At 46.9% G+C, this 14,407-nt stretch overlaps 2 protein-coding genes and 1 non-coding gene across 5 annotated transcripts; all 3 read left to right on the top strand.

The window, feature by feature from the left end:
• The first annotated feature begins 110 nt into the window (after nt 1–110).
• Nucleotides 111–2,851, top strand: rpsa (ribosomal protein SA). Its single transcript, XM_076753583.1, has 8 exons — nt 111–151; nt 733–902; nt 1,084–1,202; nt 1,526–1,771; nt 2,107–2,235; nt 2,342–2,501; nt 2,603–2,623; nt 2,713–2,851. The coding sequence occupies exons 2-8, from the start codon at nt 770–772 to the stop codon at nt 2,805–2,807; spliced, it is 903 nt and encodes a 300-aa protein (XP_076609698.1). The 5' UTR covers nt 111–151; nt 733–769; the 3' UTR covers nt 2,808–2,851.
• LOC143334760 (small nucleolar RNA SNORA62/SNORA6 family) lies at nt 1,311–1,450 on the top strand. Its single transcript, XR_013078362.1, has one exon. It is a non-coding gene; the product is annotated as a small nucleolar RNA SNORA62/SNORA6 family (small nucleolar RNA).
• A 1,629-nt stretch (nt 2,852–4,480) lies between the features above and the next one.
• ubn2b (ubinuclein 2b) lies at nt 4,481–14,379 on the top strand. 3 transcript variants are annotated; one of them, XM_076752341.1, is made up of 17 exons: nt 4,718–5,170; nt 6,026–6,154; nt 6,262–6,363; nt 6,959–7,090; nt 7,224–7,327; nt 7,577–8,072; nt 8,567–8,637; nt 8,722–8,851; nt 9,181–9,287; nt 9,373–9,483; nt 9,568–9,711; nt 9,830–9,880; nt 9,973–10,015; nt 10,218–11,513; nt 12,609–12,816; nt 13,380–13,448; nt 13,713–14,379. In XM_076752341.1, the coding sequence occupies exons 1-17, from the start codon at nt 4,856–4,858 to the stop codon at nt 13,757–13,759; spliced, it is 3,555 nt and encodes a 1,184-aa protein (XP_076608456.1). In that variant the 5' UTR covers nt 4,718–4,855; the 3' UTR covers nt 13,760–14,379. The 3 variants fall into 3 exon arrangements, with proteins under 3 accessions (XP_076608458.1, XP_076608456.1, XP_076608455.1); XM_076752340.1 differs by having other exon boundaries at nt 7,221–7,327; XM_076752343.1 differs by lacking the exon at nt 13,380–13,448 and having other exon boundaries at nt 4,481–5,170; nt 7,221–7,327.
• The last annotated feature ends 28 nt before the right edge of the window (nt 14,380–14,407 follow it).

The raw sequence follows: 14,407 nt of genomic DNA, 5'->3' as shown, positions 1-14,407 counted from the left end.
ACCTGGTGGCGAACTTGCAGAGCTACATCCGTCCCATTCACAATAATCAACCAATCACACGCTTGGAAATTTGGTACTTATACTACGTCATTTCCTCACAGCGCCCTCTTTTTCACCGTGTGGTCAGACTTCCATACGGCGTTGTCTCGTGGTGAGTGTTAAACGGTCACTTTTCGGTAATAAACCTTTAAATCACGCCAAGTAGACGAAGACGTGGTAGATAGTGCATAAAACACGCTACAGCGCGACACAAACCTGGTTTGTTGCGTGTTTGGAGTCCTAAATTATCCCAAAATAGATAATGCTAACATCATAGCTAACTTGCTAGCTTCCGACACGCTCTCGACTCGCAGTGTCCCCCTCGCGCCTGACTTAAAATACGGCCAAACTTGATAGTTCCTGACGAAACACAATTATAAGTCTGCCATTAGAGATCTAAGAATAAGGTAAAATGGACGTAGTCTTGGTTTGTGGTTTTACACTCTCAAAAGCTCTCGGTTGCCCGGATGCCTTAAGTTAATGCCTATTAGCTTGTTGTACTTAGCAAGAGCCTGAAGCCCCATCATCCTCGTGGATTGAAGTCAATATGCACTGTGACGTCCCGTAACAGGAAACTAAATAGTGGTATTCGTGAGACACAATGTAATTGGAGTTTTCGCTTTAAACTGCTGGCACGCACACACTGATGTAAACCGGGTGTGATCTGACCATTGGTTTTCGTCCTATTCCCAGCTCTCCCATCACTCGTAACGCAGGGAAAGTGGTCACGATGTCCGGAAGTCTGGATGTCCTTCAGATGAAGGAGGAGGATGTGCTGAAGTTCCTGGCTGCAGGAACCCATCTGGGAGGCACCAACTTGGACTTCCAGATGGATCAGTATGTGTACAAGAGAAAAAGTGACGGTGAGTGGTGAAACATGGTGCAGCAGTTATTTATTGTACCCCAGGACATGATAAACAGATTCAACAGTATAAACCTGTCTTAAGCACTCCCAAGCACTTCCATGGTCGGTTCACCCCTATGATACTCAGATTAGAAAAGACTATATAGTAAGAATACCTTTTTCTCCCCCTCAATCATCAGGTGTGTACATCATTAACCTAAAGAAGACCTGGGAGAAGCTGCTCCTGGCAGCCAGGGCCATTGTTGCCATTGAAAACCCAGCTGATGTGTGTGTCATCTCTTCCAGGAACACTGGACAGGTAATGTTTAAAAAAATAGATTATAAAAATCTGAGGTCTGAATGATTCTCTTGTTATGCTGTGGTGATTGCTGCTTTACACAGTGGGACACCAGTACAGTTAATTTGTCATGCACACTGTTAAAGCCGGGCACTGATGTCAGTGTTCAGGTGTCGGAAGTGTGCAAGAGTGAGCCGGCCGGGTTTTCGCTAACACCATGAGGACTGTTGTCCCATGACTGGGGTTTGATAGTGACCTGAGCCACAATTTGTCATACAAACATAAGTACTTGAGAGAATTTAACTGAGATTTTGAGTGTAACTTGTTCTTTCTGTCCATTTTAGAGAGCGGTGCTGAAGTTTGCCTCTGCCACCGGTGCCACCACCTTCCATGGTCGGTTCACCCCTGGTACATTCACCAATCAGATCCAGGCAGCTTTCAGGGAGCCCCGCCTCCTGATTGTGACAGACCCTCGCGCTGACCATCAGCCACTGACCGAGGCTTCCTATGTCAACATCCCTACCATTGCCCTGTGCAACACTGACTCCCCACTGAGATACGTGGACATTGCCATCCCCTGTAACAACAAGGTGAGACCAGCTGAATGCAATAATCAATCGTACTTTGACAGATTCTGGCCATTAAATGTTACATCCTTGCATGTTGCACACTGTTAGAGCCCGGTGCTGTCCTGTCTGTGCTGTGCGGGGTGTAGGATGTGTGCGAAATAAAACTGCTTGGCCTCTAACCTCCCCTCTCTGAACCATACAGGGGGACGGATGTAGAGAACTTGCAACAAAAAGGCAAACTGTTGTGTAGATCTTCATAGCTTCATGGACGTTATGAAACATACAAGATCAAAAATCACAGCAGGTGTTTATTTTACTCAATGGTAATCCATAGCTAATCTGTGACTGTGTTGCAGGGTCACCACTCTGTGGGTCTGATGTGGTGGATGTTGGCAAGGGAGGTTCTCAGGATGAGGGGAACCATCTCCAGGGAGCACCCATGGGAGGTCATGCCTGATCTGTACTTCTACAGGGACCCTGAAGAGGTGAGACACATGCAGCATACCTTCAGAGATGCACATTGGCTTGAGATTGCTGTATATAATGCTAGATGAATTGAATTGCACATGCTAATGTGTGTTTTCAATGCAGATTGAGAAGGAGGAACAGGCTGCAGCTGAGAAGGCAGTCGGAAAGGAGGAGTTCCAGGGTGAATGGAGCGCCCCTGCCGCTGAGTTCACCCAGCCTGAGGTGGCTGACTGGTCTGAAGGTGTTGCTGTGCCATCTGTGCCCATTCAGCAGTTCCCCGCAGGTATGTTGTCTTTTGACAAAACTTCATTTCACTATTCAAACATGTCAGAAGTGAAATTTGATTTTATTTGTCACTTAAACTATTTGATGACTTTCTTACAGCCGCACCAGCTGTGAAGACAGGTGAAGTATTTTCTAATATTTTCTTATATGGAATGTCAAATACAAATGTAGTGTTTTCCCCACTTGACAAATCTGTTTCTTACCTGCAGAGGATTGGAGTTCTCAGCCTGCCACAGAGGACTGGTCCAATGCCCCCACTGCCCAGGCATCTGACTGGGGTGGTGCCAATTCTGATTGGTCTTAAATCATCAACAATGGCAACAATAAAAGTGTTTTTCTACACTTGGACATTAAAGTTCTGTTGATTCATTTGATTCTTTTCTGAAGGTCACTGTTAGCTGTAATATTTCTTTAAATCAACATCAAATGATACAGCCAGTGGAACTTGACATTTTAAAGAATGAATACTGGTAGTGAAAACACCATTTACTGTGTTTAGCATAGTATGAAGCCAAATCCTTCAATAGCACCAATGATTATGACGGAAGTTTAGTTTGAAAGTAATGTACTTTGGTTAAGTTGTAATAAAAATGACCACTAAACTGGAGGACATGAGAAGAGTTTAGTGAGAACCACTATGTGGAGTATGTAAATGCAGACTTATGAAGACTGACTGACCACAAGTGTATGACTGAATTCTCTCAGTCCACCACAGGTGAGGGCAAAGATGCAAGAGTGAGTGTCTGTGCTTTCCGTAGTATGTATTATTACAGAAGCAAAGGACTTCCCTACTAGCTGACATGTTTTACTTGAAATACCTGACCTCAAATGCCACATAGGCCTGCAAAAACCACCACGTTCTCAATGTAATGGACAAGCTGAAAGTCCTTGCACACTGCAGAATGAAGGATCACTTGACTAGCTGTTGATGAAAACAGTTTACCCATGTGAAGGGCTGAGAGATAAAGAGGATACAACAATAATACAGTGGGTTAATCCAAGGTCTATTTGCAGGAGTGTATCTACAAAACAAGTTGTCTGCAGTTATGTGAATAGGAATGTATGGGGGGCAGAATTCCTTTGGCAAAAAGCAAAACTTCATGCTTGCGTGCATGCTATGTCTCCAGGGATCATTGGTTAACTTTGTGTTATTGTACAGGGCCACAAGCCGAAAAGGTCACATGTCTTAGTTTTCACTGAACCTCACTGTTATTAAAACACTGCATTTGCAGCAGAAAATACAGTTTTCTTTGTATAGCTTGTAGGTTTTTTTTCTCTTTACTGAAACCACATATTTACTAGACACATTGGCAGTGATAATCTTCAACCTCACCAGAAAGAGGACTGAGCAGACATACAGGGACACGTGACATACAACCAACACATCTAAAAATCTGAAAAAACCAAACAAGAGAGTCAAACCAGGGGTTATATTAGATTCTACTGTTACTACATTCAGTGATCTGAGGTTTTTACCGCTCATACATCAGAGGTTTTTGAAAAGCAACCATTTAATTTTGTGTACTCTGCACTGTTTACATTCATGACTGTAAAATAGAGGAGAAATGCAAAATCCCTGTTCTGAAAAATCAATCCAACCTGGATTTTTCTGGTGTAAAAACTATTTATTCAGATGTTTATGTGTGATCAAAAAACTCAATTCAATTCAATATTCCTCTGCAGCTATATTACAAAATTGACATGATACAGTCTGTGTGTAAAGTGTATCTCTGTATCTTTAGGAGGAATGGGGGAATAAAATGTTTGGTTTCCGGATTTTACGAGCAACCAGGGCAGATTAATCATCCAACATCCAGTATAAATCCTGCTTGTAGTAAACAGTAGTGAGGCATTCAGGGTCCGGACATCCCGCCTGTTCAGAACAATCATCTCCCGCACGTTCGCGCTAGTCTGTCAGGTGGGCGTGTTCCAGCTCTGCCATTGGACAAACGCTGTTCCCTTTCCTCCCCGGCTTCCGCTTTCTTTTCATACGCACGCCCAGCCACTGAATAATGATAATAATGATCAAGATGGCTACTACAGAATCCTCCTTGCGGTAGCTAACCACCAATTTCATGGAAGCACTCAAAACTGCGATTTCCCACAGTTTAAGTCCCTCGTAGGTGACGGGGTCGGTGCCAGGGATACTACTATATGGATTAATACGGGCTGAGAGGAGATAAAAGTAATTGTGTTGCCTGCAGCACTCATTCTGAGGAAGCTAGCTAGCAGAGCAACGAGCTAGCTGTACTTGTCGACCATCTCCAGGTTTAGCTTTCCAGCCAGCGGCGGCTCAGAGGAGTGCGACGCTCCCCGGTTTTGCGTGCCCGGTCGTCGGACGGAGAGCGTCAAATGGCAGAGCCGCGGAAAGTGCCGTTCGTTACCATCTCGTCCTTCAACACCTCGCCGCCGACCCCGGAGTCCAACAAGAAGCGCCGCCGCGAAGATGAGGCCATCGACATCACTTTTGGGAAAGATGGAGGTGGAAGTGCCGCGGCGGTCGGGTCAGGAGGTGGCGGAGGTCTGTTCGGTAACACGAAAGGAGGCGATGGCGAGACCGAGGAGGTGAAGCCCACCGTCCGCCTCAACCTGCCGCTGACCGAGCCAAATGATCGAGCGTCGGCGGAGTTCAACTACGGCGAGCTGGTCAACTCAACTCTTTCTCAGGTTAGGAGTGAGTGGAGACGCGCTGTAGGCACCATGGTGTGCACAGGAGGGGCCTAACCTGGCTTCCCCTCAGGAGTGCCGCGCTGTTTGGTTTGTGAGGCTGAGCTGTCACACTTACAGATGTTGTTATTTACTTTAAAGTGTTCATTGTGCACATGTGGGGCTGAGAGGGCACAGTGTCCCATTGGAGAGCTACTGTTCTGATGCTTATTTATCATGATCAAGACAGGAAGTTAACCAGGATGAGAAGTTGCATATTGAAGGAGCAATCCAGCGACTTGCGTATTGCATGTCCATGACATTTGGTGACTTGCGAGAGACAGGAAATTGGTAAGGCAGATGTGGAGATATGTTGAGTTTCAGTGCTTTGTGTGAGTGAAACTCGTTCACCTCATGTGGGATAGATGGTAGTTTCTCTGTTTACGACTTGCAAGCGCCCACATCACAGTTTAAGACAGTTGTGTGATTACAGACTTGCCTGAGTGAGGGTTACAAATACTTTCCGTGACAATATTACACTATATCCATTAAATGTTCTTTGGCTGATGGGAGGTGTCCCTGTTTGCATGATTTTCAGAAGCTTCTGTATTACAAAGTGCTAAATCGGTTATATCAGAGCTCCCAGAACAGTCGAGAGTTCCTCAGTTATAATTACAGGTTTGATGTTGAACTTTGTTTACAGGTTTGAATTTCGTAATTGCACACAGATCTTTATACAGCTGTTTTTCCATAGATGTAGTAGTCCGACTGGTGATGTTCATATCCATTTGTGAGAATAGGCACTCCGTAAAGAAAAAACACCCAGAGCCCCTCGCTCTCATTTCATTCCTTTATCAATTTCCTTGTTTTCCTCAGGTAAAGCTTGCAGGATCAACAGTCCCGAAAGGACTCACTCCCCCCCTGGACCCCAACGACCCCTTTGCTGATGATGACAGAGAGAGGCGGGAGGTAGAAGAGCTGGCCAGGAAATTTGAGAACAAATATGTGAGTGTTGTAGTCTTAAGATGTCTGAGAATAGTGTTATTACACCTGTAACTGTGTGGATGTCTAATGTGTATTTTCTAAGTGCTGTATTTGGCCTCTGTTTGCAGGGCGCTGGCCCAAAGAAGAAGAAAAAGGACAGGATGCAGGATCTCATTGACATCGGCTATGGCTATGACGAGACCGACCCTTTCATAGACAATTCAGAGGCTGTGAGTTCCCTTTTTTTTTTTTTTTTTTTTTTTTTGCTGAAGCAAACACATCACTGTCTGCATCGCTCATAGATCGTCACTTCAATTTCTGAATAATTAAAGTGAAAACAAAAATAAATTTAATTCCAAAGTGTGTGCTGAAACAATCCTCTTAGTTTTCCATTTCTTCTGCCTGTGATGTTCAAGTTTTCTCACAAGAGTAACAAAATTAAGTACACTCAAAGATACTAAGCTAAGTTGTCAGTTTTGCATGATTTATTTGTTTATGTACTTATTTGTTAGAGTGTGCCGGTCATGGATGGCATTGTCCGACCATGCAATTTGCAATGGAAATGAGTGCTGGAATAAATATAGTAAAATAGATTGTTCTCAGTGGTGAAAGTGCTTTAGAAAGATCTTGGTAAACACATTACCTTCTTGTATACTATGTGCAAAAACAGTGTACCACAGAGATTAGTATAAAGTGCACACAGTTAAGAATGATGTGGATGTGGACGGTGTAATTTTTGTTGTTTTTCTAAGCGCCGGTGAAAGGCTGGGGCTGTGCAGTGGTAGAAGAAAACTAACAGTAATTATACTTCTCTCCTGGCCTCAGTATGACGAGCTGGTACCGGCCTCTCTCACCACAAAACATGGAGGCTTCTACATCAACACAGGAACTCTGCAGTTCAGGGCAGCGTCGGACTCTGAGGGAGAAAATGCAGGCGCGGAGGATAATCACTTCAAGGTCGGTTCTTGTATGAGCGGGCGGGAAAGTGTGCACACAGGCAGAACCCACACGTTAAGAAGTCAGACGTCTGTTGTTGACCGTTTGTTTTACCGTGTTAATAAACCGACTGTTCTCCTCCTGTGTGCAGAAGATGAAAGATGGCGAGGAGCGGGTGATTAAGAAACGCAGGAAAAAGCAAGAAGGGGGAATTCTGGAGGAAAAGAAACCCAGAAAGAATAAAGTACCAAAGCCCGGGTGAGCTTTTAGGTTTTCTTCAGTGTTTTATCTCCGGCTTCTTGTTTCTCCAATAATTTTCATGCGTGGAATATTTCCTCTTTTCACGACTCTGTGTGGTCATGCAGTTTAATTTATGAGCCAGTTGTATAGATTGGAACAAGGCTTAAGTTCTCTTATGGAAAGTTAATCACTGCAGATTTATTCCTGAGCTCAGTCCACGTTCTCTGTGCCAGTCAGTTGAATGTCTCTCTTCCTGTGTCGTGGCAGAGTTTCAGCCCTGAATGTTCATCGGCCGGAAAAGAAGAAGAGGAAGAAGCTGATGAAGGATTCTCTCCACTTGGCCAACATGCTGCGTCGCTTCACCAGGGAGAAGGAAGAGATGCGCAAGAAGAACATGGCCTCAGCCGGTCTGCCACGACCCCACACCAAAGTGCCCAACGCCAACAGCGCGCTCCTCAACACCCACTCCAAGGCTGCTGGAGGCAACGACTGCAACATGGCCGACCTGACCGCCGACCCGGCCGTGATGTCGCTGCTGGGCTCGGCCAATAACGACATACTGCAGGACATGATGGGCGACCTGGACTTTGGGATGCTGGACTCCCCTCAGCCCTCCAGTCCAGTGCAGGGAGAGAACGGCTCCTTTGGGATGGCACATAAAGCAGGTGGCAGCAGAGTGTCGCAGGGTAGCGTGATGACCCCCCCTCCTCTGCCTGGTGGACTCCCAGGCCCCCTCACAAAGCGCATTGAAGACCTGAGAGCGGTACGGACTTCCCCTGGGTCACATGTTTTAGATCAGGGCTTTTTTTTTTGGTTTGTCTGTTCATCATTTGGTCTGGAAACAGTGAAACATATGTAGTAGAACTTCCCAGAGCCCAAAATCCAGACCAACAATCCAAAACCCAACGACTTCAGTCAATTTATGAAATTAGGACAAGCAGCTGGAACCAGAGCGTGTCTGTCACTTTTGCTTGAAACATGACAAAAAGGATGAATCGGTTATGCGGCAGATTGATTTTCTTTTGACTGACTAATTGACTCATTAACTGACTGTTGAAGCCTTAGCGTGAATTAAATCTGAACATTCACGACACAAGTCATGTTCTGGTTCTGACGCGACAGCTGCACAAAACCATCCTGACAGTGTTTGGCACAAAGAGGTCAAACAGCCATTTTTAATAGCCGAGTTTGTCAAGTGTGTGACAGGATGAACAAAGACGCGATTTAACTCTGTCTAACGCTCGTCTCTTGGCGCAGGCGTCCCGTCTGTTTGATGAAGAGGGCAGGAAGAAATTCTTCACTCTGGACATGAACAACATCCTGCTGGAGTGAGTTTCGAGTTTCATTTTTGCCGTCTGGTATAAAAACACGTTGAAACCCTGTACATCTCTGAGCCTGCGTGTGTGTTTCAGTATTGAGCTGCAGGTTCAGGAGCAGCCCGCAGAGGTGCGTTCAGCCGTCTACTCTCACCTGGAGGCCTTTGTGCCCTGCAATAAAGAAGCCCTGCTCAAACGCCTTAAGAAGCTCAGCCTCAACATTCAGGTGTGTGGGAGTGATATTATTCTTAGACACGAGGATTAAAACAAAAAGCCATTTCAATTCAGGCCGCAGTGCAGGAGGACTGCAGAGGAAACGGTAAACTGTGAACCAAAAACAAATCAATTTTCAGTTTGTTCTATTAAATTGGTCAGCAGATGAGGCTCGGAGCCGGTGAGCTGGCAGGTGTAGCTGCGGGGAAGCAAAGTCATTGTTTTTGTTCCTGCTGCGTTCGCTGGCCCTCCGCCTGTTATCCACTTCTATATTTAGCACATGACTGCGCTGCCCAGCATATGCGTGTGAGATTTCTGACTGTGCTCATCCCCGTCGCCCAGGATGACCGCCTTCGAACGCCCCTGCTGAAGCTGAAGCTGGCGGTGTGCAGCGTGATGCCGGAGCAGATCGCTCGGTACAACATGGACTGCATCGCCAAAGTGGCAAAGTAAGGGCACGCCTCGACCCCGCTGTCGCTCTGATTTTGAGTCGGACTCGGTGCGTCTACATGGTGTTTGTCTCTGTGTTCACAGGCAGCAGTCTGAGGAGGGAGAGAAGAACGGGTCAGAGGATGATGACGAGGAGAAACCAGGGAAGAGGGTGATGGGCCCACGGAAGAAGTTTCTCTGGGACGACAAACTCAGGTCAGTTCACAGAGGGAGGTGGCTGTAAATGTACATAACGTGCAGCGACGGAGTCCTCACTGTGGATTTGTGCGTGACTTCCAGGTCGTTGCTGTGTAACCTGGTGCGGGTGAAGCTGAGCTGCTACGAGCTGGAGGGCAAGAACTCGCTGTCTCTAGAAGACTACCTCAAAGCCTTCATGGAGACTGAAGTCAAACCTCTGTGGCCTAAAGGCTGGATGCAGGCCAGGTGTGTGTATCTACCTGCTGCTTTATAGGTCTTCAACAACGGCTAGAGCTAGCAGGACTGCAGCCAGGCTTCAGTTCACCGGCTGGCTGGGTATTGAATAGTTTCTTTCTGTTCACAGGATGCTGTTCAAAGAGAGCACCATGGCTCACGGTCACCTCACAGGCTACACGTGAGTCCTGTGACTTATTTACTCATTTCTTCATAACAGCTCCGACTCGTCTAGCTTGTTCTCACGCACTCGTGTTGTTTTTTTCGTTCCAGAGCAAAGAAAAAGATGGTCCCTACTCCCAAGGCCAAGCCAAAGGTGAGACTTCAGCATGACTGCACGTCACATGTGAATGCAGTGTTTGACACATAGAATGGTTCCTTATAGCAACTGAAGTTTGAAGTGTACATATGCACATGTGAGTGATGTCATTAGTTCGACGTGAAACAGTGTGGACCCGTCCTTTCAATCTGCAGTCAGTTATGACGCAGTTTGTGTAAATGTCCTTTTTGTCCTTCAGGAGGCGGTGTGGGTTCAGAGGTCCACGCCCTCAGTGGGTTCCACTCCCTCCCCTGCAGTGCAGGTCGCCAAGCGACCGCCTCAGTCACCGTCTGAGCCCATATGTCTCGATTCCCTCGACGAGGATCTGACGGCTCCCTCCCTGGACTCCATCTCCCAGGCCCTGGCCATCCTGGGCAACGCAGCCAAGGGCCTGGCCCACGGGGACAGCCCCCCGTCCCCAGATGGACCCAAAGCCGCCACCAACCCCTCTGCTCTCCATGCCACGCCAATCCTACAGCAGCAGAAAAAGAACTCTGTCAGCACTCCCAGCTCCAATGCACCTCACTACATCTCTACCTCTTCGTCTTCCTCCACCTCTCTGTCTCGGCCTCCCTCCATCACGTCCTCCCCTCTGCCCTCGGTGAGGGTGGATGGGATGGGGGTGATCAAGGGCACGGTGCAGGCGCACAGACACTCGGTGTTGAACACTCAGAGAACTTTGGGTGTGGGTGTGGCTAAAATCAACACGCCTGCCTCAGCGTCGCCACCTAAACCACGTCCCCCACCCACTGCGTCCCCGCTTGTGGCCCCAGGATCAAAGATGGGGGTCTCCAGTCCCACCTCTGGCCTCCTCAAAGGCAGCAATAATAATAAAGCCAACAGTGGTGACACTCTCATCATCACCTCGCCTCAGTCTCGGCCACACACGCTCCAGTCCCCCTCACACATGACCCCCAAAACCTTCCAGTCACCTCGCCTTCCCCAGACCCCACAGAGTAAGTCGTCCCCCTCCCTCTCTCAGACGCTCCCTGGAGTTCAGTCCCAGCCCCGGCCTCAGTCCAACTTCATCACCCCTATGCACGCTACTCTCACCAAGTCCACCCACAGCAGCATCCCGCCCATCGTCAAACTCACTCCCCGCAACCCCAGCCCTGCTGTGACCACCACCACCTCAGTGTCCCCCTCCATCTCTCAAAGCCCCAGGTCTCAGGCAACCCCCTCCATACACCAGTACTCTCCCAAAAGCGCAACAGGGTTCCGCCCGCCGTTCTCAGGTGCCCAAGGAGGAGTAACCAAGCCGGGGCAAGGCAGCTACACTCCTCCAGGCGGCCAGAAGACCCCCACCAACAACACCGCCACCAACACCAGCCTTATTAACACCATATCCATAAGCAAGCATTCAGGATCCAGTGCCTCCCCCACAACAGCCTCTGCCAACCCAGGCCAGCGTCAGAGGCCCGGGGGTGGGACACCTCAGGGGGCCAAGCCAGTCGCGTCTGTCCCATCGTCATCTGTCTCCTCTCAGCTGCCACAGGTTTGTACTGTCAGCATGTCCGGATGACTAACCACCGAAGAGGGGCACATGGTCACTGTGTGACCACAGTAATCCTCCATACAAAGCTGGATCTGTAATATTCACTCAGTACATTTACTCAAGTACTGTACTTCAGAACAATGTTGTACTTTAACTCGAGAATTTCCATGATACCTTCTATTTGTACTCAGCTGTACTTACTTTGCAGATTCAGATTTAATACAAAAAAAACATAATTTTTTACAATGTTACATTATTTTGGAATTAAAACAATTAATTAGTTGACTGACAGAAAATTGATCGGCAATTATGTTGCTAATCGATTTATTGTTGCAGTCGTTCTTCAAGTCAAAGCACCAAACATCAAAGTTCCCTCCTCTCAGCTGTTCCTCTGGTCTACATCATCATAGACTGAATGTCTTTGGGTTTTGGACTGTTGCTCAGACAAAACGAGTCATTCAGAGGACGTCGTCTGGGACATTATGATGGACATTTTTTCTCACATTTTTTGTACATTAAGTGGTTTATTGAGAATAGAATTGGCAGATTATTCCATTAGTTGCAGCTCTATGTTATTATAGATGAAAATGAACAACAGAGCTGTATATAAATATACATGGTAGCTCTGCTGCTTATGTTCAGGCATCACTAATAATAATTACACAACCCATTATACAGGATAATACTGACAGGGCCCACTCTACTGCATAATGAGTACTTTACCTTTGATACAGTTTGCTGATAATACTCATACTTCTATTTAAAGAAGGTCTTTAATATGTTAACATTGCAGTACTCAGCAGAGGATAGTAGAGTAGAACTTTAATGCTCCCATGGGGCAATGCAGCTTTCAAACAGCAGTCAACAGTAGTAAATAAAGACAACAGTGAGTGGACCTGAGTACTTGTTCCACTTCTGCTGAGTCAGAGAATATTTTATTGTGACGTGGGTGAACTGTAAGTCAAATGCAGTATGTGGGAAAGGGTTGGAAAAGAAGTTGTTGTTGGCTTCCAAACCCTTCCTGTGTTTCCGGACACACCATCCAGAATCTGCGGTTTGTATTAAACCTGTTGTTAACGCCCTGTGTCTGCTCAGGTCTCCACGGCAGGTAGCGGCGGTCTGCTCGGCTCCGCCTCGTCTCTTCCCCTGGGGTTCGGGATGCTGGGGGGCCTGGTGCCCGTGTCCCTGCCCTTCCAGTTCCCCCCGCTGCTAAACCTGCCTCAGCTGGGTGCAGCAGGCTCCGGCGCGGCAGCCAGCGGCTCTGCAGCCAGTAGCAATGCACCGTTCTCCACCCTGACCCAGAGTGAGTGACGCACGCAGGGCAGACATGTGGCTGCTTCTGATGACGTTTGCATGACGCACCGCACACATTGGTGGCAGGTGCTAAATATAGTAGAACATGTAAAATATTGTCAGGTAGATAAATGAAGGTGTTTTTACGCGTTAGGCTTCGCTGTGTGGAGCCTTCTCTGCTCGTCTGTTTGGATGTTCTGTATAGGCCTCGTTTTGTGTCGTACGTCAGAGCATCATCTGTTTTATCACCATATTGTGTGTCAGATTGTGATTTTTCTCCTGTTTGACATTATTCCATTTTGTTTGCTTCATTTCCCCAAATTTCTCCTTTTCTGTTTTTTTTCTGCACTCCTACCAATATTACACCAATCCTGTGTTGGTTCTTTCCCGCCTGTCACTCACTGTCTCATACCTCTATCTTTACCCCTCCTCTGTTTGGCTGTCGTTACCTGTCCTTTACCTCTACGCCATCTTGCTCCTTCTCCTCTTTTTTCCCGCCTCCTTTCCTCCCCATCATGTTGCCACCTGCCCATCCCTCATCTCCCTCCCTGTGCCCCTGTCCTGTCTCCTCAGATCTGTATAAGAGTCTCCAGTCAGGGTCTCAGGTTGCTCTGCCTCCTCACTTGCAGCTCGCTTTCTCAGGTAAAATCTGACCCTCCCTCCACCCTCAAAGCCTGCTCCATTTACTCCCCCCCCGCCCTCCTTCTCTCTTCAAGTGTCTGGTGTGCTTTGTCTCAGGTTGTCCTTTTCTGTCTGGTCCCGTTCTGTCCTCTGCTCGTCTGTTGGTAACCGCATGCCTGTTGTGTAGTCATTTTTAGCTGTTGTCCACTCTCTGTAATATGTGTTCTTTATGTTTCCGTCAATGCTTTTCACTGACTTTTCAAGAACTGTTTGATTCCTATCCAGATGTGAGTCAAAGCCAGGGGGGAGACGCTAAAAGGAAGAATCTATGATGCAGCTGGAAGTCACCGCCCAGCGGACGCTGTCTCATGAAGTGTTGGGACAAATCAGGATGAACTGTGACAGATGGACTTGTAGGGATCTGATGTGAGGACGGGGTTCCACTTAAGATCCTTGATCTGAGATCAGCTCAACTTTTCACAAATACCACAGTTAAATATACTTTTTAAAACAATTTGATAACTTTTAAATACTATTCTTCATAGAATTGTTAAATGACAAATACAGTTTGTCAATGTTTACAAGATAGACCTTTATCACTGTGGACAGGGAGAAGGAATGAACAGGATTTTTAGGCGAGTGTGTGTTTGTGTGTGAGAGTGAGTGTGAGTGAGTGAGGGTTTGAATGAGTGTGTGTGGGTGGTGGGACTGAAAGTGTGCCTTTTGTATGTCTCCCTCTCTGATGCATGGTCAGTGTGTCTATTTGGTGCTGTTTTTATCATAATGTAATTATCACTGATACCTGTAAGAAATGTAAACTGCAAATTGAATTTGAGCTTTTTTCCCCCCAATGAGAGCTGTACACTTTTTCATTGTACTTGAATTCTTGAATGAATTCTTTTCTGTATAGAACTCAAACCTACTTTTAATTAAAATCTTTCCCTTCAATGGAGTAATTTGATGTAAGCTTAAAATATTTC

Source organism: Chaetodon auriga, chromosome 16 (assembly GCF_051107435.1).
Source record: "Chaetodon auriga isolate fChaAug3 chromosome 16, fChaAug3.hap1, whole genome shotgun sequence".
NCBI lineage: Eukaryota > Metazoa > Chordata > Actinopteri > Chaetodontiformes > Chaetodontidae > Chaetodon > Chaetodon auriga.
The sequence above is the reverse complement of the archived record's forward strand: the minus strand, read 5'-3'. Positions and strand labels throughout refer to the sequence as shown.

Coding starts and splice junctions, on each gene's coding strand:
- rpsa (XM_076753583.1), top strand. CDS start 770: ATGTCCGGAAGTCTGGATGTCCTTCAGATGAAGGAGGAGGATGTGCTG. Junction 903..1,083: donor GTACAAGAGAAAAAGTGACG/GTGAGTGGTGAA, acceptor CTCAATCATCAG/GTGTGTACATCATTAACCTA. Junction 2,502..2,602: donor CATTCAGCAGTTCCCCGCAG/GTATGTTGTCTT, acceptor ACTTTCTTACAG/CCGCACCAGCTGTGAAGACA.
- ubn2b (XM_076752340.1), top strand. CDS start 4,856: ATGGCAGAGCCGCGGAAAGTGCCGTTCGTTACCATCTCGTCCTTCAAC. Junction 8,638..8,721: donor ATGAACAACATCCTGCTGGA/GTGAGTTTCGAG, acceptor TGTGTGTTTCAG/TATTGAGCTGCAGGTTCAGG. Junction 9,881..9,972: donor GGTCACCTCACAGGCTACAC/GTGAGTCCTGTG, acceptor TTTTCGTTCCAG/AGCAAAGAAAAAGATGGTCC.